The following is a 27413-nucleotide window of genomic DNA, read 5'->3' on the forward strand; positions in this document are numbered from 1 at the left end:
GCGCCCCCCGAGCCCCGGGCCCGGTGCGGGCAGGGGGAAAGCGGGCGCCCCGGGAGCACCCCGGGAGAGGGCGGAGCGCTCCCGTGCCCCGGGGCAGGGCTGGGGCAGGGAGCTCCCGCGCCCGGAACGTTGCGAGCAGGCCTTGCGAACGTCGCAGGGGGGCACTCGCGAGGGACGGACAGGAAGAGGGCCAGGGGGGACGCCAGAACCCGGGACCACAGCACGGAAACGGCCCGGGGCTGAGCTGCAGTCAGATCCGGGGATGGAGGGAGCCGGAGAAGAGGAGTGAGGAGGCCGGGGAGGCAGGCCCTGCTGCCCTCCTGGAGGCCGGCAGGCCGCTGTGGCAGTGGAGGACCGGGCCGCCCAGAGAGGGACGGGGTCAGGAGGTCGGGCCCGGGCCTCAGCAGGCCCAGACGAGGCCCAAGAAGGGAGTACCGGGCGCCCTGGAGTTCAGGGCCCAGGCCTTGCCTCGGCTTGTCCAAAGGAGGCCCCGGCCAGGCCTCTGGTGGGGAAACTGAGTCACAGGCAGCCCCCCCCCCCCCCTCCCCTTCCAGGGCACGGCCTGGACGCGTGTGAGCCAAGTTAGGGGTAGGGGGCCCAGCCCCTGGGGGGGTCTCCGAGACTAAGGGGGGTAGGGGGCTTCAGGGCCTCCCAGTCCACCGCCGGATTGGCGAGTGAGACGCTTGTAGATCCAAGGTTGGATTGGGGTGGGGTCTCTGGGACGTTGGCTAGCGAGGCGAGGATTGGGGGGATTTAAGTGCTTAGAGATCGAAGGCAGGCCTTGAGTAGGGGGAGTCAGACAATTGGAAAGCCGAGGTGGTTATTTGGGGAGGGGTCTCGAGCCCGCCTGGCTCGAGGCCTTGTCCAGGCAGGTGTCTGTGAAGGGTGGGCCCGACCCGGCCAGGCCAAGAGCAAGAAAAGTGAACAAACCAGGAGTGCTAAGTGGGCGGGGGGCCCCTGAGCGGGGGGTCACAAAGGGTGAGACATGGCCACCAGGCGTTTAACCGACGCTTTCTTGTTGTTGCGGAATAATTCCATCCAAAACCGGCAGCTGTTAGCCGAGCAAGTGAGTAGTCACACCACCTCCAGCCCTCTGCATTCACGTAGCGTTGCTGCGGTGAGTCTCCCGGCGGCCTCCGACACACGCACCGTGTGCACAGCGGCTCTGCCTGTCTGTCTGTCTCTTGTCTGTCTCTCTGTTTGAAAAAAAAAGAGAAGAAGAAGAATAAGACTAAGACTAATCGGAAGTGGAAGGTCTCTGGGCGAGGGGCCGGGGACGTGTATAACCCTGGATGGGGAAGAAAAAGCAAAAACAAAAACAGTTTCAGGCCCCTGCTCCACCTCTGCCTTTGCCCTCTCTCTCTCTCTCTCTTCACTTCCGCAGCCCTCCTCCCCCGCCTCCCTCCCGCCCCGGGCGTCACTGCCCGACCGGCCGCCTCCGATTTACATGTGCTTTAACCCGGAGATTTGGAAAAATTGGGGCCTTCCGGAAGCCTTTTTGTCTCGTTTTGTGTTTAAGCCCCCGCCCTCCCCCCCTCCCATACGGAGCCTCACTTTGGGTTGCAAGATCGCCGAGCCCGTATCTTTGCAAATGCACGACACCCTCCCCCAAATGAGGAAGCAGTTGGGGTGTGGGGGTGTGGGTGTGTGTGTGTGTGTGTGTGTGTGTGTGTGTGTTGTTGTTGTTTCACCCGTTTTCTTTTAATGGCCTCGCGGCCCTGTGTGGGGCCCTGTTCCCTAGGAATAATTGCTTCACTGTTTTTCCTGGGGGCTCCTGTTTGGGAGACTAAGGTGCTGGGTTCTTCGTTTTCCATTTCCCAGACAGGAAATTAAGCTTCTCCCTCCATTCGAACTTTAAAAAAAAAAAACCAAACATGTATGTATGTGAAAATTAACCTTCAGAATAGCACATGCTTTTTGATTTAATTAACCTGAACCTTTCTTTAGCGCAGCGGTAGGATCTTTTAGAGGGAGGGCCTGGGAAGATTGCCGAGGGGCTTTTTTTTGTTTGTTTTTGTCGAGGTCTACTTACCTTTTCTGAGCTTCAGTTTCTGGCTCTTTCTTGCTCTGGTAAATCAGGGCCCGGGCTGCATGGTCTGTCCAAGACAGTGATTAGCTCTGGAAGATCTTAAATTGAAAAGTGAAGTTAGGAAACTAGTTTGTAGTGGGGGGGGGGGGGGGTGCTCCTTGCTATAAACAGGCTAGGTTTGAATAGAAGCAGCCTTGGAGGATGAAGGAAATAAAGTCACCCCCAAACCAGACTCTGAGGGACTATACTTGAAATATCCAGCGCTGGGGACCTCACAGTTATTTCACCTATTAGGGACTGTATTACCTTTTATTTTTTTTCCTTTATGGCCTTACTGAATGCTTCAGAAAAATCATGCCATGTGTCTTGATGAGTGACAAAGACAGTTTTTCCTTTTTGTAACTCACAAGTGGAAAATGTCTTTGGCCATATTGCTTCTATGGAAAAGCTGTTGTAAGCCGCGTGTGCAGTTTCAGGAATAAAATCGTGCAAATTCAGGTCAAAAGGCGTAGAAAACAGGGACGGAGTATGTTTAGATTTGTATTTACTTAAGAATTTGAAGTTGTTTTTTGCATTTATAAACTGAAGAAGAAATTGTATTGTACCGAATGAAAACGGGCTAATTCCAGTGCTGATTTTTTGAAAAGAATGCTCTGAAATAAGCCAAGAATTAGGGAGTAGAAATTGAATTAATAAAATTCCTCAGTGGAACTTTAGTTTTATCAAATAAGATGTAAAAATTGCATATTCCTCAAATGCTTGGTTTTATGCTACCTGATGGGGGGGCGGGGTGGGGGGTGAACAACAGAACCAAAACTCGGGTTAATGTTTCTAAGGTATCGGTTTTAATTTATTGAAACAACGTTGTTTGCTTTTAAATTTTTCATCGTATAAAGTTCAAAACACCCTGAACTGTTGGGTAACATGAGACTTTTATTATCATTATTATTAATCATTAAGTCAGACAGTTTAAAAACCTGGTGTCTGAGCCGGGCAGCTTTTTAAAAGTGCATCTCTGAGTCAGACCGATTTTTAAATTGGTTTTCTAAGGTAGGCCATTAGAAAATACATGTATAAGCTAAGTCAAATAATTAAACATGGATGGCTAAAGTCTATAATTTGGAAAATTAGATATGTCAAAGAAGGTATAGATATATTTAGCTAACTCAGGCAATTTCTGGAAAATAGGTTTCTGAATCAAACTATACATATCTAAGTCAGAACATTAGAACGATATTTTCTGTATGTTTCACCATTTAAAATGTTACATAATGATATTAGTCTCTGAAATTTTTCTCAGCCTATAAGCAATCAGATCATTTAAAATATCCTTGTAGTCAATTCAGACTATCTAAAAAATAGAATTTGCAAGTAAACAAAAATGGTTTGCTTAAGTTAGAATTAAAAAGCCCCACCTAGTAATATTTTTAATTGTGTGCATTAAGAAAACACATGGCATGTCAAATTTTTCTCAAGTGTTCAGGGGTGAAGTAACACATCTTCAGTCTGCTTACAATCAATTCACCAGAAACTGTTCTGCACACACACACACACACACACAAAATCAAACATGACAAGATGTTAACATGACTAAGTAGAGGTATGATTTTTTCAACTTTTCTGGAAGTTGGAAAAGTGCTATAAGCATTTGGGTGGGGGGGGGGGGGGAGCCATGTCTAACACAATTTTTTAAAACTTTATCCAGTAACTTCTGCAGCATTTTTCACTGCATGTCTAGCTCATAGAAAATTTAACACCTCATTTCTGAATTGCAAATTTCAAAACCATGTAGCAAATCAAACAAAATCAAAGTTATTAAATTTGAATATGGACTGGGTCTTAGGTGACATTAAGAAATAATTAGTTAATTAAGCTAATCATAATTCATCAAATTTGTTAATTTTATTAGAGATACCTACTGAAATGTTGAGTAGTGAAATGAATAAAATGCCACTTTGTATATTTAACCCCCCACAAATGAAACAAATAAGGCAAAATGTTACTGGTTGTTAAGTCTACTGATGAATATGTGGGGTGACGTTATACATACATTTTACATATTTTTCAGTATGTTTGAAAAATTATAAATGAAAACTTAAAAGATATATACAGGGCATATTAAAAACGTGAGCAAAATAATTAAAAGGAGGCAGTTTGTAAATATCTGATAAAACTCAGATTCATGAAAAGGGAAGCAGCTAAATTCTAGAGTTTAATTTAAAAAAATCATAACCTGAAATTTCTAGTTCCCAGTTAGAAGAAAAAGCTGCAGAAGTAGATTTCCATGTGTGTTTGTTACCTCACACACAACCCAAAATAAATCAAAAAATCACATCGAACTGCTAGTTTGGGGGAGGGGGGTTAGGGGGGTTTTGTTTTCAAGTTTTAAAGCTGAATTTTCACATCCTTATTGAAGGAAAAGGCTGTGATTTTTTTGATTTGATTAGAAGGTTGTGTGCACGTGTGTACCTCACACACCTCAAAACACAGGACACCCAAAGCCATATCGTTCAAGAAACTTAAACATGCATTTCACTGCATCCTAGTTTAAGGGGAAAAAACCCAGAAGTTCTCGGGTGGCGACGGTGGGCTTGCCCTGTGCGCCCGTACACACGCATGCTGAAACAGGTTGATGCAGCATTCAGGCAAATATGTCACAGCTAAGCAGGAATTTAAGGAGGATGTGCAGCGACAAAGCAAGCCGAGTCCCCAGGGCCAGCAGAGACCTAAAGATCCTTGACCCGACATCCCAGCTGTGATAACCCTTATGCCTCCCTTCCTCGACCACATTCTGTGATGGCTACAGGGGAACCCAGCAGCCAGTCAGTCCCAAACAGCCTTTGCCTGCATGAACCCCAAGTCTGTACCTTGTATCCTGTGGTCCTAGCCCTGGTTCTGGCCCTCAGGGTCTCTGACACGGGAAGCCTCTTCCTTCTTCTGCCTGGTAACCCTGCAGCCTTCTCCTCGCCGAGAGCTTTCTCTATCCAGCTCAGCAGCCCCGGCTGACACAGCCTGGTTAAGTTTCTTGCCTGTGAATGAAATCTAGTTTTTCTCTATGCCTTTGAAAGTTTAGCAGCCAGAGCTGAACCAAATTCTCCTTAATTGTGGTTTTGCTTGTATTGGTATTGGTAAAACTAATTGTTAGAAACGGACAGGGGTTGATTTTGTTTGTTTTGTTTTGTTTTGTTTTTTAGACTTGCAGCAAAATGCAGTTGTTGGCGTTTCTCACTCATTGTGTTTGGGCCTCGGTCCTAGACCCCCCATCATTGTTGTGCCTCACGGCAGTGGGAAATAAAGGAAAAGAGCACTGGACTCTGAGTCTGGCAATTTAGGGTTAAGTCTCACTCTGTGGCTGACTCTCAGAATGTGTCTTTAGGCTCCTCGGTCTCTTCCGACATCTTTTGCCTTATTTATAAGTTGGGGGGTTTGAGTTAGGCGATTCCCGAGGGCCGTATGGATTCAACAATGCCTTCTTGAGTTCTGGTCCAGTGCGCGGTTTCCCCTGACCGAGGCACACAGCCCTAGGAGCCCTAGCTTCAATTTGAAAAGGAGAAGTAGTCAACAACGTCGCTGTGCCCGCTAGGCCAGCGTCGTGCAAAAATCCTTGGAAGTGGCTCCAGTACGTCGCTGACCTAACTTTGACGTTGTATCAGCCAAGCGCAGGGTTGAAGGCACCGCCTCACTCAAGCAGTTACAGGCAGCTTGGCTTTAAGGAGCTCAAATGAATTTACAAAGTAACATAATCATTCAGGAAAATGTGTGAAGTCTCAAACGAATGAATGAAAAGTAGTTGTTGAGTTGCTGTTCTGATCTTGATGAGGTGCCATATGACGCCTTTGGTCTGGAATGGGTCTAAGAGAGGGTTTGGAGCCACTTGGTTAGTGGTGACTTGCCTGATCTATCCTGTGCTTTAAGATAATGCGTAATCTATCAATGGAAGCTGGAGTTAATTGGTCTTAGATTAGTTTGAAACCACATTATTTTCAATAAAACATGGTGTGCTTTAGGGGGAGAAAAGATACTGAGGATTAACTAAGGTAATAAGAAACCTGGAGTCCTTCAGTCTTGACTGTAACGTTAAGCCGAGATTTATTGAGAGCTTACTATGTGCCTGGCTCTGGGCTCCGGGCATGTGGGCACCTTCTGTATGCAGCCTCACAGAGCTCTTGTCACACGGGTGTTGTTGTTTTTCTCACGATACAGATGAGGGAACTAAGGTTTGGAGGGCGTTAGGGAGCTTGTCCAGTGCCCCCCACCTAGAGAGTCCGGGAGCTGGGTGGGGCCTCGGGCCAACCTGGCCCCCGAGCCCTGTGCTAACCCACTGGGCTGCAGTACTGTTTGTCGCTGCACATCCCAGAATGTGGAAGGACCCATTGTTTAAGTCTTGGGGGTGTTTCTTCCTTACAGTAGGATAGCATCTTTCTGTGTCTTGCTTTCCAGCCACGCATAACTGCGTTTTTACTAGCATATTGAAGGTTCTAGTCCACACTGAGTCTGTTGGAAAATTAGTCCTCTGTCTTTAGAATCCAAGTATGAAATCATTGTATATTTCTCTTTAGAGCTGTTTGCTTTCCTGCCTCTAAAGATTCCCTTTGAGCAGCGAGGCTTACTTGAGAATAAGGGTACTTTGTTGGATAAAAGAGAAGCAAACTTTTATTTTGGCAGGAACGGAAATAAAGTAAATATCACGATAGCATAGACCTGTACTTCCAAGTCATTTTGCTCAACTTTTCCAGACTTCCTGAGTAAACACAGATGGGTTTCCACTTATTTTTCAGTTTTATGTAGAAAGTTCGTTAGACTATAAATTCCACATGCTACTTGGAGTTTTCAATATTTGCTTGGTTATATGCCATTGGCAGGGCAAAAACCTAGATTTAGACATTGTAAAGATTTAGAAGGTGGTGATGTGTAGTAACGTGTTTTCATTTGGCTGTATTTTGGTTTTTCCTCATGGTAATTCTAAATGTTTTAATTTGTTTCTTGACCAGATTTTCTGGTAATTTGATGGCAGGGGGAGTTTTGAACACCCTCTATTTTTAAGTAGCAAAACGGTGGGGGGGGGGGGGGGTAGGTGGGGACTCTTTGGGAAGCTGACCTCTGAATTTAATTCCCGATGTGTTACGGTAGTAGCTGACTATCACTAATAATTTCCTGAATTATTAATAAAATTAGAGATGCTGGGGGGGGGGGGGGCGGGGAAGAGGCCTGAACACCTGGGTCTGTCGTCCTCTTCTGAGCCATAAAGCTCTGTGGCGCTGGGAAAATGGATTTATACATTCTGCAGCTTAGTTTTCTTACTTACAACAAAAAGAGGCTTTATCTAGTCCGTGATTCTGATTTCACCTCTTATCAGCCAGTAATTGTAAAAACCGAAAGATCAGGGTGTGTGCTGGGTTAATAATCCAAGAGGACAGGCTCACGTGTAGCAGAGACCTTACCCGAGGCTCGCAGTGGTACTTTGTTCGAAGATTCGATGCCAAGTAGCCACTGCAGAAGGGACAGAGGTACAGGCTGAGATACCGAACTTAGGGGTTCTGCCCTCTGTCCTGTTCTATTAATAAAAACAATGCAGTGCTTTCTGCATGAAAATGTTAAGCTCTTAAAAAATAAGAACATTGTCTTTTTTTCTTCTTAAAGCAAAAGGTAATTAAATCAGATTTCCATTTGACACTGTCTTCTCTATTAAAATTTTCTAGTACTCCTGTTATGGCAGGGTGTGTATATAAATATCATTCTCTTTGTTCTCGTGGCAAGTTATGGAAGGAATGAAGACGACTTGCAGCTTTATAATGTCAGCTAATTGAATTTTTACGTGGAGGAATACTGCTTGATTACACTTTTTATTACTGTCATTGTTTAATAATATTTTGGTCCTGACAGACCAGTTTCATTTGCACTACTAATTTTTAAATAAGGAACTTACGTTTTTCAATTTTCTAAATTTACTGCTGAACATAAAAAAAAAACACAGTTGGTGATTGAAATTTACCACAAATTATTTCAGTGATCAATAACACAAAAAAGTAAAAAAAAAAAAGACCTAGTTCTTCAGATTATCTGTCATTGGTAAATATCTGTTCAGAAGCTAGAGTTCCGTGTCGATCTAAAAAAGAACCTTTAGTTTTCAACTGAAACTTAATCCTCTGGCTGCGGGTGCTTCTTCCTCCCTGTTCCCCCCTCAGGAAAATCTCTCGTTCTCGTTTTGTTTTGTCTTGTTTACTCGCTTCGATAATAGCTTTACCAATAACTGTGTGCTTTCTAGACTAATAATAATAAATGGCAAGCAAATGGGGAGAGTTTTTCTTTTCTCTTACCACCTGTGTCTCTCTCCGGGGAAGAAGGGTTTCTCGGCTGGCTTATTACCGCGGATAAAGCCGCGTCTGCGGGATTGAATTTGTAGAGACCTTACACGTGTGGTCACTCCAATATGATCTGAACGCAGCCATAGACCATTTCTGTGGGTTGTCCATTTGCTAATTCTGCTGCATTTGCAGGGCTCATTTACATGCTGAAACATACACTTATTTGACCCGGTAAAACTGCATTTTAGCTTTGCTCTCAAATTATTGTATCTTCCTAAGGGAAATTTAGAATATTGTATGTGGTATTTGATACTGATCGAACAGATTAGCATTATATTGTTGTGAGACTAAAGCAAGTGTATTTTATTTGCTTTATGGTATTTTAATTTTTACAACTGCTTATTGTTTCCTATCTCATTCACCGAAACAGCAATCACGGTAAATAAAAAAAAAATACATGTGTATTGATGTAGCTTTTTTTCTTTTTTTTTTAAAGGAGCAATCAAAAGGGGGAGATTTTTTAAATGCCTTGGTTAGTGGATCTTTATTTTTAGTCAACTTTAGAGCTGTTTAAAATCAAAGTGTTTCTCAACTGACCATGCCTTATCTGTCTGTCCCCATCCTTCTTTCTTTTTTGCTATCCCTAACTGGATGGGACTGATGGGAACAACATGTCTCTTCAGGAGCTGGACGAGGTATTGTGTTTTGAATATTTCTGTATGTTAGTTAATAAAATTATGTCTTTTTTTTTTTTTTAAGTCTTTGGTCATATACAGAATACTAACAGAGCTGATATACATTTTAGCGTTTCTTTTGATTACTCATAATTGTTGTGTTTATCAATTTGATCTTCAGGATGTCTTAATATATTTTCACCCCAGGTAAATTGGTGGCTTAGAGAAGAGTTTAAGGAACAATTATTTGCTACGCTTGGGAAAGTGTCTCAACTTGAGAAATAAATAGTAAAGGTTGAGTGAGCCTTTTCTTGAACTTACAAAAAGCCAGATCGTTTTTAGGATTGTGTGTATAACCCCCTGCTTTCTGCGAAGCGTGCTGCTTGCTTTCTGCGAAGCAAGGCTGCTCAGGTAGAGTGTGGAGGACATGGTGTCTGTCTGGCGAGAGCCGCAAGGAAGCGGGCTCACAACCTGGGGGCCCGCCGGGGAGGCTTCACGGTCACGGTCACGGTCACGTGCCGGGGCGAGGCCGGCGACCCTGTGTGTGTGCTCGTCATTGCGGGGTCCCCTCTTTGCCCCCTTCCCTTCCCAGCAGCGCACGTTCGGCCTTTTCAAGACTTAACCAGCAACTCACCGAGAAGTCGGACAGGGTGCACGTTCCTAGCACTGTAGTCTAGAGGCGCTAATGAAAGGGTCGAGGTAAAAGGGGATTGAACTGTGGCTGTCAGTCTTGTGTCTCTCTGACCCATTTCCGCTGTGGAAGGATAAAAATATTTTTTCCTGAGGGTAGACCTTTTAAAAAGTAACAGAGAGGAGGTATTTTGGGGTTTTGTTTATTGCGATTCGGATAGGACCACTGAGGTGGGATTCGGGTGACTGTCGTCAGCACCAGTTGGAGCTCCTAACTAGTAGATGAAGATCCCCCTGTACGTTCTACACGCTGTTTTAACGAGTCAGTAGTAGGAACACATGGGGAACAACCTGCTGCTGCATAGCCTTCGTCGAGAGCTGGTTAAAGAAATTGGATAGCATCCTGATTCCCTGTACCTCGAAGAGTGCGGTCCATCCGTGGGGCCGCAGCCTACTGAGCTCCGGGACGCATCACTGAGTGGGAAGGAGCCTGATGCAAACTAGCGTGGAAGCTGCGGTTCCCGCTCTTCTGGGTTTTGTTTTTGAGAAGAGCAACTCCCATTCACACTCGGGTGTGCTTAGAAATCTCTGAACAAAGTAAACAGTTAACAGTGGATCCCTTCCAGGAAAAGTCTGGGATGGAAGAGAAACTTCCTCTCTATCGCATACCCTTTTCTTAGGTTGGATATCTGCTTTTAAAACCTGTGCGTGCGCTACTTCTGCCGTTAAAAAACAACTAGTATTTGGGGCGCCCGGGTGGCTCCGTCGGTTGAGCGTCCGACTTCGGCTCAGGTCATGATCTCACGGTCCGTGGGTTCGAGCCCCGCGTCAGACTCTGTGCTGACAGCTCAGAGCCCGGAGCCTGCTTCCGATTCCGTGTCCCCTCCACCCCCCACCCCCACCCCGCTCTCTGCCCCTCCCCTTCTCACACTCTGTCTCTAAAAAATGAATAAATGTTTAAAAAAATATATTAAAACAAAACAGAAAAAACCCTACTATTTAAAAACAGCTACCCTTAAGCGAGTAGCTCATTGATCCCGGTGTCTTGGCCTCCCTGCCAGCACCGGGCCCGGGCCGGGGCCCCAGCCCTGGAGAGCTAGGAAGTGGCTGCAGCTCCCCGACAGTGGAGTTAAGCGTCTCTGGGGCACGGTGGACAGGATGTGCCTGGGTTTGCCGACCAGACTTGAAAGGCATGAAGGCCTGGGGCTGAGAGCGGAGGCCTTTTAGATTAGATGCAGCCCCTTCTTGAACAGTTGGGGGCTACGGCTCCCAGAAGGAAGTGTGAGATGGGGGATAGGTAACAAACCACAGAAGAACAGAAGTCAAAGAAACACTGGCCACTTTCCATGTGAGGAGCACATCTACGGTCATGTCACTTAGGGGTCTGCCCCGGGAGCCGAGTTCCAGTCTTGCCTCCCTCTTCAGAAACTGGCTACCCACAGTGGGAACCAGCAGGCCCTTCTGCTTTTCTTCTTAGCTTCTGGGTGTTTAAAGGGGGTCTCCACATCCTGTCACCAGAGACGCCGCCCGGAGGGCCACTTGGCCCCACGCGACTCCCGTGCTGTTGGGATTCTCTAGACTCAGTCAGCCTTCATTCTGGGTCCACATGGCCACCTCGTCCTCGTGAGCACTTCACTTGGCCCTTCTTGTCCTCTGTCCGGGACCGTTGTATCTTTTGTGAAGTTAGCTTCCAGAATCGTACGTGACCTGCGTTTTGTCTACTTCGTTCATTGCTTGTGTTTGTTGTTGACCCAGCTAATTACAGTGGCACATTTCTTACCGTTCCGCTCCAGGTGCCGGGTTAGGAGCTGGGGGCGTTGGGGCTCGGTGTCTGGAACCCTGCTTCACCACAACTGCCCCAGGGCTTGGGGTCGGCGTCTTCTGGGGATAGTGAGAGTGACACACGGGTTCTGGGCGTGAGTTAGAAGCCCACCCCTCTGGAGTTGAGGCCTGAGCAGAATTTCCTGACCGCAGCCCTTGGGTCTCCCAGAGTGAAGCCATCTGGTGGCACCTTACAGGGTGCCCACGGTAGACTGTCATTCTGCCCGGATCAACTTGAAAATCTGCGCCCTGGGGATCCCGCTCTGCGTCTTTCTCCACAAGTAGCAGTGGGGTGTCCCTAAGGAGGAAGCACACCCGCCGTTTACTTTCTTACCCAGAGAAGTGTCTGGCCCTCTGCTTCGTTCCCTGCTCTCATCTACTTCTCTTCCTATAACAAAGTCGTCTCCCAAGCCGTTGGGTCTTTATCCTGGGCAGGGCACGGTGACATAGTGGGGACATGGGGGCCGCAGGCTGGGCCCGCCGGTCACCTGCTTGGAAAGTCTCTACCCAGGGGGGCGGGCTTAGTGTCCATGTTTGTACAACAGGGGGCAGTCCCCTCCGAAGGCTTGTTGTTGGGATACAGGGCTCCAGTCAGGGGAAGGACGGCACCGACAGCACAGGCCATCATTGCTGCCTGAGTTTTTAAGGGTGTGAACGATAGTTGAGAGAAAAGGAAAATCCGTGAAACCAGCAGCATTTATATCTGGGTGGTAGGATTCTCTGATCTTTGTTTTTGTTCTCTTTTCTTTTTGTATCTTTCTGTTGTTTATTTTTCACACACTTAAAAATTAAGTGTCTCTTTTGGACATTTAGTGTCTCACAACCAGAAAAATTAGTCACTATTTAAATGATCACAGATTGAAAAATCAGACACACTGCAGTGCTGACACCCCCTGATTCTTTTTTATCCACGTGCTTTTTTACTCCCTCAAAAACCTGAGGTCTCTGAAGCCTAACCATCTGTGAGCAAAGTCCCCCAGCCATCTCGAGCCCAGCGAGTCGCGCTTGTGGTCTGACTTCATCATACACACCCCTGGGTTGTCTCACGTGGAGGCGAGAGCGGCCAGGCTGTGAGTTTCAGCGTCCCTTCAGGACTTGCTAAGTGCCCGCTGCCACAAACCATCCAGAATTGTCAGTATTGTTTCTCGTTACCAATCCATGATGACGGAACTTAGTTTATTTTATTTGTGTTCAGATAGGGGGTGGGGGGGGGGCATACGTCAGACTTTGCTAATCTCTGCAGAGGCTTTGCTATGTCCTTAATCTTACGGTACACCAAATCAGCCTTCTTGTAAAGGCAGGGTTTCCAAAGAGTAGAAAGGCTCTAGATTTGCGGCAGCCGGATTTATAAGAAGAGGATGCGTGTGTGCGCGTTCCTTCCGTAGATCGGGAACTTGTCCGTGCTGCCTGGTGCTCTTTAAGGGACAAGTGTCGGCATCTAAAGTGGACCAAGGGCAAAGGTGACTGTAGGGAAACCAGCAAGGAGCCCTGTGGGCGTGCGGTTTTGAACATCTGTTGGAATTTTCCTGCATCGATGACCCCGGGTCCAGCGCACCCCCAAATCAGAGCCCCAAATCAAAGACAAGAATTCTGAAATTCTCCTCAGAATTTTTACTGATTTTTTTTTTATTTAAAAAATACAGAAAAGTTTTTGTTTTTGTTTTTATCTCAGAAGCACAAGTTCATTTTAGAAAAGCTTTATAGACCAGGATCATCATATATTCAGAGAGGGGACTAAGTTGAAATTCAGCAAGGATAAGCAAGGAGAATAAAAAATCTGGCAGTTTTTTAAAAAGCCTGTCTTGACCGAAAGGGCAACTTGAAAACTGACAGGATCATCCTGGATCTTAAGAAAATAAGAAAACATGTTTTCAAATGTGAAGTGAGGTTGAAAGGGAGTGATTGTCTTGCATGTAACATAGATTTTGTTAATGTTCATATTTGTTTCTATTTCAAGTAGTTGACATTTCTCTTCAATTATGTTTTTCCCTTCTCAAAACGATGTGGGTTTTTTTTTTCATTTTGAATTCATACTGGTAAAATAAAGGACACATTTCATCTGAGTACTGCTGAATTTCTTTATCAGGACGAGCTATGGCTATAGACTATATGAGGAAAGGGACAATTTTTCCAATATTTAAAGTTTGCAGCCCCAAAGACTGCATAGACTATCTTACTGGCAAAATCCTGATCCAATGTGGGGAAGCCAGGGCCAGCTTTTTGAGCTGGGATCTGTCATTTTCGGGTAAGGATCTCCTAATTAGCAAGCTTCCTCAGAGCGTTGAAAGAGAACGTGTTGGCCCCAGTTTTAACTTATACGCATTTGGGGGGGGGGGGGGGCGGACACAACTCTTGGGTAAAACCGGGTACCGCTTAAAAGAGGTGGGTCCACTTCAGCTGACTTCACGTGTGATCGAAGTTTCAGAAGAGTTGATTTGTTTCGGAAAAGTCGATGCTGATTACCACGCAGGTAAATTTAGATGAATACCACCTCTGTATCTTTTTTAGTTTAATGTATTTTTATAAACAGTAAAAACAGTACAAAAAAGGTCATGAGCTTAAGAGCCTACATAAAGTATTACTCTATTGAAAACGATATACTGATAAAATATGGTCGATTAGATACTAAGCCAGCATCGAGGAAATCCTGTGACCCATGAAGAGGTGCCTTAGCAGTTTTGGGGTTTGCTCTGTATAAACAGCTGGAGGTTTGAGTTCGGGTTCTGCTCCAGGAGACCCACAGCTCCGTGTCCCGCGCGAGTTGGCCGTGTGGCCTGTCCCTCCTGCCTTGGTCAGTGTGTGCTGTGCAGAGATGCATACCTTTCCGTGACTTCAGAGCAGGAGTCTGAGGAATAAACAGCTCGGCTCCTCCCGGTCTCTCCCTGCTCTGTGTACGATGAGGTCTGAGCCCCGTTGCTGAACCCGCAGGTGGTCGGTGAGAGAGGCCGCTTTATGTTGAGACTCTTGTGCTCAGTGGGAGCTGGTCCTCTCTCCCGGGTACGGTTCGGCGGGGGGTGGATCCGGGACTGTGTTTTGTGGTGGTGTTTCAGTCTGAGGGCTGGCTCTCCCGATTCGTTTTCTTAGCAGATTGCAATTCTATTTCACGGGCCTGCCAAAATGAGTGGCAGCCCGTGGGGGAGATGGGGCCTCTGGAGTCATTGGACCCAGTTTTAATCTGTCACATAATAGCTCTGTGACCTTGGGCAAGCTACTTAACTTTTCTGAGTTTCAATTTCCTCATTTATAGATGGGAATAACAGTTCCTAGCTCATCTAGTTTCCGTGAGGATTAAAACAATAAAAAGAATATAAGATTCCTATTGGTGAACTCTTGAAAACAAACAGGGTGGCTGTGGTTGAGAATTGCCACTTTATGGACCCAGCGCCCCAGATTGTGCAGGTCGGATGCCACACAGTTTGTCTGTGACCTGAGATGACTCTGTGGTCCTGTAGGGTCCACGCGGTGGCGGGATGCTGGTGACTTAATCACGACTCAGAGACGCTCAGGGAGCAGTTACGAGGGTTCTGGTGTCTTCGGTGTGGTCATTGCACGCGGTGTGATCCGGGAACACACAGAATGTCCTAAGCCCGTGGGGGCAGGGCCTGGCAGGGGCGGGGATGGGGGGGGGGCAGCTGCGAGATGCCAATTTGCTTGTAGGAATTTTTCTGTAAACGGTTTAGCATAGAAGAATTAGGATATAAGAATTCTTTGTAGGTTTTTGCTTATGTCACATTTTTTCCCTTTATCTGTTGATTTTTAAATTTTGTCTTGTTTCTTTATTAGAAAAGCAAACAAGTATTTGCTGAATGAATGAAAGCATAACTTTAGGTACATGCAAGGAAGGGGGGAGAGAAAAGCAACATAAATTCTTCACCCAATTCCACAGTATGGTTTAGGGCATTTACAAAGTATTACCTGTAAAAGACTTTTATATTACTGTTTTCCATTATTTTTCAATCATCATTTGGATCTTTGGAAACTGGCATTTATAAATTCTGAACTCCGGAGGGCACCTCCAGATGGCTCTCAACCCGTTCACTGCCTCAAGGCAGGCCAGCGGCTTAACTCAGCCAGGCCCGGCCTTCCCTCCCCGGGCCTTCGGGGTTTTCGAAGCCCGTGTCTGAGACCCGGGAAAAGGACCAGAGCTCTGGGTATCATTTCAAAACAAGTGAAAACACCGTGTGCGGACCCTGAACTGAAGAAAGGAGGCGACGGGCAGACTCGCGTTGAGATTTTTGAGGGTTGCTTTTGCATGGCGGGTGATTCGCCGATCGTTTCAGGCGGTTCTTTGATACATTTTATCTCGTGGTTAATGACCTTGTGACCAAGGTGACTGGCTCAGTCCCGTTTCCAAAAGAAGCGAAACGTGTGTAAGTAAACCTTGCTCCTACTGAACATTTCGTGTGAGTTCCGTTTGTAGCCTCGTATTTTTTTTTTTTTTAACTTGTATCCGCTCGCATTAATTGTCGAGGTTCATGCCATCCTGTCCGTACGTAGTACTGGTAATGAGAGGTCTTTGTGTTAAGGCTCTTCTGTTGATTTTTTTTATTACATCTCTATAGCCAGATCAAGTCAAATTCATGTTCACAAGTATGTCCGAGAAAATTAAGAACTGGTGCATGAAAAGATAGGAAAACAATCCCAAATGCTAGCAGTACCAAAGCAAGCTTGTGACACAGGCAAGTGCACTTACTCCTACATTTCTTGGTCTTCTCAGGGAGTGACATTTAAAAGGGTGTGAGAGTGTGCTTATCAAAATGGAACCTGAGTAACTTTTTTCCCATGTCCCTTTCTCTCCCTGTAGCTTGCCGACGACCGTATGGCTCTGGTGTCGGGCATTAGCTTAGATCCAGAAGCAGCAGTCGGCGTGACAAAGCGGTCGCCCCCTAAATGGGTGGACGGAGTGGACGAAGTAAGTGGAATGTTAGTTTCACACGATCCTATTTTTTTAAGTAATGGTATGACGCCGACACGTGTAAAGGTGCTTTTGCCGTAAGAAGCGTGACGACACGGTGAACGCAGGCACCTGGAAGTAATCCCGCCTTCGGGTCGCTCGCCTTACACCCCACCGGAAAAGGGGGTGTGAGCCGGCGGTTTGGGCTCCAGTGGGAATGGCCTGGATTAGAGAGAGAGAGAGACTCGAGCACCATGTCATGAGCAGTGGGGTTTGAATTCCGATAACCTGAATGCAAAGTCGCTCACACGTCGGTGAGACTACAAGTTGGCTGAAGCCCGGACCCTGTGCTCTAGAGTGTAGCTGATCGTCTCAGAGGCAGACAGATGCCTGGCAGGCGGCCCTGCAGTTTTGGTGGTTTCGTTTGCGTAGATACAGTACGACGTTGGCCGCATCAAACAGAAAATGAAGGAATTAGCCAGCCTTCACGACCAGCATTTAAACAGGCCCACCCTGGACGACAGCAGTGAGCAGGAACACGCCATTGAAATCACCGCCCAAGAGATCACTCAGGTGAGGGTGGGACTGGGTCCCCAGGCCGGAGTGGGCAGTTCCTGGCCCCCTCAGAGGCCGGAGCGTGGCACAGCTCTCAGATCGCACCTCCCTTCCCCAGACTTACGCTTCCCAGCCCACAGCCCACCAAGAGACTTGAGACCCCGGGCTCCCCCAGGTTATCAGCCCGTGTCTCAGACGAGTGGGGACTGTTTCCCCAGTTGTCGGCACCTGCCACCGTGAGCTGATTTAAAAATAAACTCAGAGCATTGCCGAGTTCAGTCACTTGATCTAGAGATGTATACCTTCTTATGTTAGTGCTTACAAATTGTTCATGTTACAAAATGGTCCTCGTAATCGGAAAAGATTGGGAACTTGCGCTGCCCGAGGCTGGAGTGTGTTAGCATCTTCAAGAAACTTAGCACCCTAGAAACATTCCTTGTAAAATGTTAAATTTGAGCAATTAAAAAAAGTGTGTATTTATTTGAGAGAGAGAGAGAGAGAGACTGACTGAGCAGGAGAGGGACAGGGAGAGAGAGAGAGAGAGAGGGAGACACAGAATCCGCAGCAGGCTCCAGGCTCCGAGCTGTCAGCACAGAGCCCGACATGGGGCTCCCACCCACGAACCGTGAGATCATGACCTACGCCCAAGTGGGACGCTTAACCGACTGAGCCACCCAGGCGCCCCAAATTTGAGTACTTTTTAAATAATCTGAGCAGTGGGGAAACCTTAGTGTTTACATCGTTTACTTGTTTAAATCCCCTGGCGCTCAGAGGTTCTGGGCGCTGGGATGTTTGGGTCCTGGCTCTTCGCAGGGGGTCCGTGCCACGGCTCCCCTTCGCTCCCTTTGCTCCCTCTGCCTCCCGGTGTTCTCGTCGGCAAAGCGGGAACAGTAACAGTAACTGCAGCCTCGGGGTGGTGGCGGGGGCCTGGGGAGAGGACCGTAGTCCCAGAGCGGTGCGTGGCCGGGCGAAGGGCCGGAGGGGGTGTGTGCCCCGCCCCGCCCACAGCGTTTGGCCACGCCTGGGAGCCTCGGAGCCTCGGGTTGCTTTGGCCTGTGCGCCTTGGGTGACGCCGGCCTGTGCGAACAGAGCCTCTCCCGGCTCTCAGACCCGCGAGCGCAGCGGCAGTGGCACTCAGGCCCCTCCTCCACGGCTCGCTGGGAGCCGTGGCCTCCTTCTCCCAGCTCTTCCACAGGTGCCAGCGCGCCGTGCAGGCTCTGCCCGGCCGGGCCCACAGGGCCCGCTCCGACCAGGAGGAGCGGCTCCTTCGCAACGTCGTGGCCTCCCTGGCCCAGGCCCTGCAGGAGCTGTCGGCCAGCTTCCGGCACGCGCAGTCGGGCTACCTCAGACGTGAGTGTCCCCGGGAGTCATGGACGGGATTTCGAGGCATGAAAGTTCCAGCACTAGGACCGCTTTTTGTCTCCATCCTTCCTTTTGGCCGCTAGTTCTCCATTTCGTCCCGAGCCCTCCATCGCCACCCCTTGAGCACGTTTCACAGCTTATGCAACGAAAGGGACCCCCCCACCCCCAACACACACACACCGTGTGAAATGATGCCCGGACCGAGGCCGAGGACGGGGTGTCAGAACAGTTCACATGCAGCAAAAACAAAACTTACTCTTTGCCAAGCTCGAACAATGTGAAAAGCATTCTAGCACGTTGGCGAGGCCCGTAGCTTCCCAGATGTGGGGTTGGAGGACAGTGCGAACGCGGAGGTAAAAAGTTGCAATCACGCGGAAGCTTCATATTTGCAAAACAACTAAAGTATTCGAGTGCCTGAAAATCTTTTCTGGGAGTGGGTGAAATGCTGGCTGCTGGCTGTCCTGGCCAGTGATCCTCTCAGCCTGCCCTGCCCTTTCTTCCTGAACAGTGGGAAGTCTGGTGTCAGCCACGTCCGCGTTCGAATTACCTCATAAACTAGGTTTTTCCATATTACCACTGTAATCAGTAATATCCCCACATACTCAAAAAAAAAAACCGAAAAACCTAGTTCCCCCTCCATCTGACAACTGGCATATTTGTATTTTAATTTTATTACTTCTAAAACTTGATTAGGGCCATTTGGAATTGTTACTAGAGATGCTTCTGGAGAGAAATACGATTTTTTTAAAAAAATGTTTTGTAACAGCAGTGAGATTAAATATTTCTGCCTCACTTAGAGATGCTCAGATGGTTTCAGTGTCCTTTTGTCACTCACTTGGCGTCGAGTGAATGGTACCCATTTGCAGTGTGATTTTCGTCTTGAAAAACGCCAAATGCTTGCATATTGTTTTATGTTTATAATCTTTACTCTCCCCCCTCCCCCCCACCTCTGTTGGAGATAGGCTTCTTTTAAAGCTGCTGAGAGTATCTCCATTTTGACTGTTGAGTTTCACTCCAGATTTCCCCTTTTTAATGGCGGAGCAGTAACCAGGACGGTTTACGTATTCCAGTAAAGTGAATTCCTATCTATGATAGGCATGAAGAACCGAGAGGAAAGATCCCAGCATTTTTTTGATACAGCAGTACCACTAATGGATGATGGAGACGATAATACTCTCTATGACCGGGTACGTGAAGGGGCTGCAGAACTGACTGCTCCACGCCCGCGCTCCGCTCTGTTCCTTCTCTTCATAGACCGTTGGCTTGTGTGCGGTGAGATGGGTCAGCGCTGCTTCAGGTAGAGTCTGTGCAGCAGTTGGAGGAGCGGTCGTGGGGGCCGTACTGCTTCTCCCTCTGCAGAGGCTACGAGGAGACCTTGCGGTCTTGCCTTCCGGAACCTCCAGGAAAGCAGTCTGCCCACCCCCCTTGGGGAAGAACCCAGAGAAGCGCAGGGTTCATCCCGCCGGTTTTGCTCCTCGGCCCTTGCGGAGCGGCCCACGTGGGTTCACCCGCGTCCCCTGCTCGGGCCGGTCGTGCTTTAGACCCTGCGGCGTGTTTTAGGAGTTTGGATCTTGCCTGTCAGGGAAAAATCAGTGCTTGTGTGTTGTTTACCTGCTTTGTGGAAGTGTTTCCAGAATTCGTTCTTTGAATTACGTCTAACATCACACACCATCCCTTTCTGGAGGCGGGGCGGGGGGCGGGGGCGGACCCTAACGTACAAATCCTGTGTGTTTTGTTTCGCTAGGGTTTCACAGATGACCAGTTACTGCTGGTGGAACAGAACACGCTGATGGTGGAGGAGAGGGAGCGGGAGATACGCCAGATCGTGCAGTCCATTTCGGACCTGAATGAAATCTTTAGGGACTTAGGAGCGATGATCGTGGAGCAGGTACGCGGTTTAGCTCCCTCGTCATTGAGTTTTCCTGCCGTACCTCGGGTCCTTCTTCAGACTTCTGGTTCTGCATTCCCGTCGGGGAACAGAATTTGCCCCTCTCCCCCCACGTGTGCACGTATGTACACGTGTGCGTGCACGTTTACACAGGTACGCGTGCAGATTACGTACACGTGCTAACGTCACTCCCCATAAAAATACTGAGAGCTTTGTTTCTTTCTTTTTTTTTTTTTTGAAGTAAAAAACAAATATCAAAAGGTCTCCTATTCTCCCACCGAACTCCGAGGATGCTCAGGGGACCACCCCGCTTTGGGGGTCTGGTGCCCCCCACTCAGCAATGATTCTGGCAGTAGATAAAGTTTCCCTTCTAATTTTGGCAGGTTACTGCGTAATGGCAACGGGAACCACTAGCTTTCAAGTAGAATTAAATTGTTTGTTCGCTGTTACAATCTGATTACGGGGTTTTATTATCTTGCCAGCGGGGATTTGGGTCCTGATCCCCCTGCCACCAGCTGCAGAATGGAGTGTTGAGGCTGTGGAAGATCTAGTTACAATAATTACTCCCGTGGTTCCCAAGGAACTGCTCTTGCTATCTCTACTGATACAGCGTGTTCCATTAAGAGCCCTGTTCTTGCATGTAGCCTGGTGTTCCCTCCTTTCTGTGTGAACCGAGAGATTACACAATTAAAACCAGAATTCTCCTGGAGGCAAAGGTGTAATTTGACGCGGCGGATTGGAGCTCACTGTCTTTGCTCCGACCCACGGAAGCCTGCGTTGACGTGTGTAGACGTGATCGGCAATTTCCAGGCCTAATCATGGCTGGGTCTAGTTTAACCCGCGTTCTCTGCTTACCCGCATCCAAGTATTTATGCAGCGGATGGGCACAGAAGTCAGCCCTTCGCCTCTCAGAGCCTATTTCCACTGAACCGTGTGTTTGTTAAAGCCCCAGTAAGTCTGAATGTGGCATATCTTAGAGTGGCTAAATCCAAAAAAGAAATCTCAGTGTGTCAGTATTTCTGTCTCACCAGGTAGACTTTATTGTAACTAACACAGCACTCTGCCATTGAGTGCCTAATATCGCTTGGGGATGGATTCCAGAGCTTTCCATGTGCACCTTTACCACCCGGTGAAGTAAAACAGATAATCCTGTGCGTAACGACGTCTGCAGTGTGCCTTTCTCATTTTTGAAGTTCCGTTTTTCCCGTTGGGGTTGTTGATGGTCTGTAACTGTCATTTCTTACTCAGGGTACAGTCCTTGATAGAATTGACTATAATGTCGAGCAGTCCTGCATCAAAACCAAAGACGGCCTGAAGCAGCTTCACAAGGTAATGTCGGATGTTTCAGTAACCTAGAACTCGAGGAACTGTTCTCAGACACCAAGGCTTCCCAGGAGGACCCTCCGTGTAGCAGCACAGGGACGCACACCAGCGGCTTGTGTGGGGCCGGCCGTGGCGGTCGTTGCCCTTGCCCGGCAGGAAACGGTTCGAGGTGCACCTGACACGTGGGCCTGACGTTGCTGAGAACTCCCTCCCGTGACAGGAAATTATAAAGCAGTTGGGCTTTTCTTTCTGTCAGAAAGCATCTCGCTCTTTGACTCTCGTTTCAGGAAGTCAGGGGAACGGGCATCTGTTCGACGCGCGTCGAACATTCTGTTGGCTCGTTGGTGCTGACTCGGGGCTCTCTTGTTGTGACGCCCTTCTGATGGATTGCTGCTGGAGGGTCGTTCTGGAGCAGATAAAGTCTCATTCTCCCTTCTAGTTGCCACGGTGTCTCTGTGTGCTACCTTGAGAAAAGAGTCGTTTGTTGACGTGAGGCTAGCTCCCTTACTCTCTGCTGGGAAGGTAGCTCTTTCGGGAAGATCTTTCATGATACTTGTTAAAAATAAACGGGAAGCGTCTTCGAAGCCTGGTCGTCAGTGATGAGAAACACACACGTGCAGCCGAGTGGATCTCGTGTGTGACTAGGGGCCTGTGTGCTTTGAGAGGGACGAGGACGCTTCACAAAGGAGATAGATTTCTGTCCGTTTCCTTGTATCTTTGAGACCCAGTGACATTTGGAGCCACAGCATGAGCATTTTTCCAGTCCACTAACGTACCGCGCCGTCGCTTTGCGGAAGCTGGCTGCTCCCCGGCCGGGCGGTGTCGGGTGCACAGAAGGGGACGCCTGCCGAGGTCTGAGCAGAAGCCCTTGGCGCTCGCTGCCGCGGCAGGGTGGGAGTGAGACTCCCGGCACCTGGCGGGAACAAGAGGCCCGCCTCAGACGGGCCGAGGGCTCGAAGCTTGCGGACTCGTTTTGCCGCCAGCCTCGCGTACGGGGGTGACTGCCGACTCTGTGATACCCGGCTTCTGATACGCTGTTGTTAGAGTTTGTTCAATAAAAACTAGTGAAACGTGTCCTCTGATAGAACACAGACCACGGGCAAAGCTTTCTCCGCAGGAGCGTACAGATCCAGGGGGAACTAAGAACGTTGTTTCAGGGTCTACTTCATGAATCATTTTGAGAGGTTTTCAAGTCCCGTGCGGCATCCCTGGCGTTCCGGGTTCCTTGTCAGAGAAGTGAGCCAGCCCCGTGTTCCCTCTCCCGTCACGTTCTGTCAGCAGCGTGGCTGGCCGTTAGCCGGCCGTCACCTCCTCCGGGGCCGATGGAGCCTCGGGGGTGGCCGCGCACGGGCCCGACCGTCAAGACGGGCTGACCCGTCTAGGCCGCGGTTTCCTCCTGGTGGACGAGTGGCTCCCAGGGGGTAGGTGGGTTCACTTAGGAAGCAGAACTACCAGTCAGAAGGTTGGCGGGGAACATGGAAGTAAGACAGAAGGGGCCGGATCTTCTGGGCAGACGTGGCCATCAAGCTGCCGCCTTCTTGTCCTTCCCTGTGAAGTAGCCACCCCCCCCAGCTGCCCCCGGGGAAGCGCAGGGCGTGCTCTTCCTTTCTCTGGGCCAGTCCCCGAGAAGCCGAGGCGGGCCGCGCTTGGGTTTGTGCGCGGCAGGGGAGGTGTGACGGCCGGCGTGTCCGCCCCCTCTCCCGGCCTCCAGGCTGACGTGTGCGGGTAGGGTGTGTGCAGGGGGGTGCGGGGCTCGGCAGGCGCCTGCCTGTGGTGCCGGCAGAAGCACGGGGAGGGGGGACCGCGGGGGCGGGGGGGGGGGGTCTCTCTCTGCACTTGCTACCCGTGGCTCACTCCTTCCCATTCCCGGCTCAAAGGAGGGGTGTGCTCTTGTTTCCAAAGTCAGGGGAGGCGGAAAACACCCTCTGGGGGGCCGTCAGTCCCACGGGGGAACCGTAGCCAGTTGTCGGGCGTCATGGTGAAGGAGGTGCACGTCCGTCCGAGGAACCGTGTCCAGGAACGGGAGGCTCGGGTGGAAAGAGTGGCTCGTCGCCGACGGTGGGAGCAGGCGGGGAAGCGGGTCGGCCCGGCCCTGAGGCAGAGCCGTGGACTCCTCCTGCCAGCCTTTGCGTGACGGCGGATCCCGGGCCCGGGCTCTGGGGCAACCCCGGGGGAGATGGGTGGCTCCGGGACCGTGGCACTCGTCCACTCGTGTCGATTAATTGTGCCGGAATTGGCGGGCGGGATTCTGCTGACGTAGCCCGTGGCGGAGACGCCGGTTAGGCAGACGGACCCGCGAGCCCAGAACCGGAGGCGGGCGGGCTTGCTATTTGGCCTTTCGGGGAAATGACGGCCTCTCTCCCCTCCTCTTTCCGTAGGCAGAGCAGTATCAGAAGAAGAACCGGAAGATGCTTGTGATTTTAATATTATTTGTCATCATCATCGTCCTCATTGTTGTCCTGATCAGCGTGAAGTCTCGCTAGGCGGCCGTGCGGCCACGTGGGCCACCCGTGTGCGCTCCCGGGCACGAGGGGTCGGCCGCCCTGCGGGCACAGCGGAGGCGCGGGCTGCGGACCCCGTGGGGGCGGCGAGCGCCTGCCCGGACCCCTCGTCACGGTCGTGCTCCAGCAGGGGGATGAGCTGCTGTTTCTCCTTCATTGTCAAGAATTTAAGGACCTTTGATGCTGCTGCAGAATAGAGATTGAGTTCTGTCGTCGGTTATAATATATATTTTTTTTAGAAAGAGAAAATGAGTTGAATGTTTACAGGCACTCCGCAAGCTGTTCGATGTTGTATGTGCATATGCTATTTTTTTAGCAGTCATGTCTGAGCAGCATGTAGAAATAATTTTTGGAAACGTTTTTTAAAAACCATCTGGTTTTTAAGAAATTTGGTACCAAAAATTTATGAGTAGAGGCAAAAATGCCTCTTCATCTTTCTCTGTATATTTTCCAGTTGAAAACAAACTGAGAAGTCCTTTAAGAATTTATAATCCGTTCCCCATTAACTTAATTTAGCTTTTCCATCACTGTTAATGATCAGAGTAACAAAGTGTGAAAAATAAGAAACCATCATTGATGTTAATTAACACATTTAGATGGGCCAGTTAAAACAGCTTCATAAGTTTAAATTAATCGTAAATGGACTATTCCTCATTTAGAGTCTGTGCACTGCATTTTCTACTGTAAACCAAAAGGGGTTACCAAACAAAACCACCTAAATTTAAAAGTTGGTGATTTGAAGCAACCTCACCTGAAAACATGAAAAAGGGAAGCTTGGCCGTGTCATGAAAGTCGCCAGAATCAGCCAGTGTGCCCCTGTCCTCGTCCCCAGCCATCCTTGCTCAATCCATTACTTATGCACTAACTACATAATGACCTGTTCAAACTAGCCACCATTTAATGAACTGTGAATTTACACAGAGGCCATTCTAAATGGGTCACCCCATTTAGGATTAGCGGATCTCAAATTATTAACCAAACATCACTCCATTTCAAAGTAAAATATTCCACCAGGGGTATGATTTATCGGCTCTTGCGTTGCTACTTAACATGCCCAGAAAGTAAGCACGTTCCGACAGATGGTGAAAATCTTGATTAGAAGTCCCTCATTCGTGCGAGCATGAATCAGATCGCCAGAGTGGGACTTTGCCGTTTTCTTACCTATTATCACTATGGTGCTCGAATATATTCCCGGAACTGTAGAACAATGTGGAAAGCGATGATAGCTTTGAAAGCTCAACTTGTTCATGTTTTTACTTGGTCTTGAGACGCCAGTATAGTTCTAATGGTCTTTGTATAATTTTCGATGGCTTTTCCATTGTTTTGTACCTCTCCTGAGAAGTTTGTGAAGAGCGTGACCTCATTAAATGTGCTATGTTTTATTTGGATCAGTCACATAAAATGTGTCTTTAGAAGTGACTTTGAAGTCGTTTCCAGAAACTTAAATGCAAGTCCAGAGGTTCGGGTTGTCCACGCAGATCATGGTCTTAGCACCCACACCCATGCCCCAGCCTTCCCCTTCCCAAGTTCCCGGCCACCACTGGTTTTCTCACGACCGATGTGGCTGTAGGACGATCCGAAGGTGCCCCTGGCGTTTCAGGAAATCGCCTGGTATTCCCTGACCAACCATTATGTATTAGGCAAAAAGGTCAGGAAGTAAGAACCCACCTCCTTGATCACCCCTGACTTGTGGGGCTTCTGCAGATCTTGAGAAGAGCCGTAGGCATTTTCTAGTCACAGCGGGTTTTAATCCGGTGGGGCGAGTCGAGATGTTCCTCTAGACCGACTGCTCCCAGGAGCGGGGGGCCGTTCAAGGTCACGGGGCTTCCCTCCCCAGCGGTGGACAGTGGCGACAGGAGGCTCGGTGGTCTTAACGTGCAAGGCAAGGGACCCTTTAAGAAAGGATCGCCAGAAAAAAAAAAAAAAAAAAAGAAAGGATCACCATTTATTTATATTTATTTTCAGTTAACAGGGTGATCGGGGTTGGTTTTTGCCCCCCTCACCCACCAGGGTAAAGTAACGGACTGACAGAAGTGATCTTGAGGATCTCGAGTGAACTGAGAAAGCAGTGCAGTGCCACAGAAAGCCCCCCCCCGCTGTCTGCTGCCATCACCTTGTCCCCAGGCCACCTTGTCCCCAGGCGGGGAAGCGGCCCCAGGGCGCGTGCTCCTCAAAACACTGTATTTTTCTTTTGAGCCTTTACTTAGGGAAAGATCAGCAGCCTTGGGGGAAGTAAGAGTAGATTGGTCCTGGGGCCCTGGTACCTCAGGGTAACGGGTGATTCTCTGCCTCTGAAGGAGACGGGCTCCTTTTGCTCCAGACGGCCGTTGTCCCAGGGAGGGCCGGGCCATTCAGCTCTGTCGGGCTCTGGTGGTAATGATCGCCAGCCCGGTCTCTCCCCGCGCCTGGGACACGACCGACCGGAGAAAGGGGGTGGGGGGGAGGGGGAGGCTCCCTCTGGGCAGCCCTGGGCTCGGCCCCTGGACACCTGCCCCCTTGAACGTGTCCGGGGGTGGCTCCGTTGACGGGGCCGGAGAGGAGATAAGGAAACGTTTACCGTCAGGTCTCCAAAGCTCCTGATCTTTCCTGCGATTGTAACAAGTCTACTGTCTCTTGTTGTATTAATTTGGGGGTGGGGGGTGCTGGCTTCGCCATGGGCGTGAAGCGGTGTGTGTCTCTAATTTAACAGATTTACCGCTTTCTCTGCTAATTGAGAGAGCATTATTTATTTGTTTTGACATAAGTGCTTTCAGTGTTTTATCCTAGCTAATGGCTTCTTAAAGGTAATAAAACCCTTCCAACCTAATTGGTCAGATAAGACTTTTTTCCTTGTGTGCTTAAATAAAGCAATTAGTGAAGCGCTTCTATCCAAAATGACTTTTTTTTTTTTGTCCTTTTTTAAAACTAATTCACTGTTACTGGAAACTTTTTGTACAATAAAGCAATCATGCGGATTAAAGAGCATCCTGCCGTCCTAGTATTAATTTTAACGATGGGGCTCGTGTTTTCTTCCAATGCATCTGTGTTACAGGAGGGCCTCATCCGTTCTGTGATCGCTTGGGCCGATGACTATTTGTTCTGTGTCGGAGGCCTTGCCTCAGTGTCTGAAAGTCCATCCATCTGCCTAATGGACGCTCGCAAAGGGACCAATCTGTCTGCCATCCAGTAGACTAAAGGGAAGGTGCCGTAGAGGCAGATAATTATTTTCCTTATGAAAATGTATGCTTTATATACATACCAAGAAACATTAGGAGACCTTCAAATGAAATTGTGGTGTGTGCGCCTCGTCGAGAAGTAATTCTTACAGCTGGGCTCCGGGAGACTTGCATTTCTCAGTGACTGTGAATGTTTCCTATTCTGCTCCACTGAAAACTTGAGAGCGAGGCTTTGCCAGCTGAGCTCAAAGCCAGGACCTCGTTTCCCATCGAATG

The 27413-nt window shown here is 48.7% G+C and overlaps 1 protein-coding gene across 5 annotated transcripts; it reads left to right on the forward strand.

Moving 5' to 3' along the window:
• The first annotated feature begins 185 nt into the window (after nucleotides 1-185).
• Nucleotides 186-26946, forward strand: STX16 (syntaxin 16). Of its 5 annotated transcripts, XM_060621188.3 has the most exons (10): nucleotides 186-1117; nucleotides 8831-8866; nucleotides 9018-9029; nucleotides 16264-16371; nucleotides 16786-16926; nucleotides 18093-18258; nucleotides 19366-19457; nucleotides 20015-20158; nucleotides 21407-21487; nucleotides 23860-26946. In XM_060621188.3, exons 1-10 carry the CDS (start codon nucleotides 986-988, stop codon nucleotides 23962-23964), a joined length of 1017 nt encoding a protein of 338 aa, XP_060477171.1. In that variant the 5' UTR covers nucleotides 186-985; the 3' UTR covers nucleotides 23965-26946. The 5 variants fall into 5 exon arrangements, with proteins under 5 accessions (XP_060477171.1, XP_060477129.1, XP_060477145.1 ...); XM_060621146.3 differs by lacking the exon at nucleotides 8831-8866 and having other exon boundaries at nucleotides 187-1117; XM_060621178.3 differs by lacking the exons at nucleotides 8831-8866; nucleotides 9018-9029 and adding an exon at nucleotides 16022-16138 and having other exon boundaries at nucleotides 191-1066.
• The last annotated feature ends 467 nt before the right edge of the window (nucleotides 26947-27413 follow it).

This window comes from Panthera onca, chromosome A3 (genome assembly GCF_046562875.1).
Source record: "Panthera onca isolate mPanOnc1 chromosome A3, mPanOnc1 haplotype 2, whole genome shotgun sequence".
Classification (NCBI taxonomy): domain Eukaryota; kingdom Metazoa; phylum Chordata; class Mammalia; order Carnivora; family Felidae; genus Panthera; species Panthera onca.

Excerpts from the sequence above, each read along its gene's own strand:
- STX16 (XM_060621188.3), top strand. The coding sequence starts at position 986 with ATGGCCACCAGGCGTTTAACCGACGCTTTCTTGTTGTTGCGGAATAAT. Across the intron at positions 16,372-16,785 it reads GGGTGGACGGAGTGGACGAA|ATACAGTACGACGTTGGCCG; the intron begins GTAAGTGGAATG and ends TCGTTTGCGTAG. Across the intron at positions 19,458-20,014 it reads ATAATACTCTCTATGACCGG|GGTTTCACAGATGACCAGTT; the intron begins GTACGTGAAGGG and ends TTGTTTCGCTAG.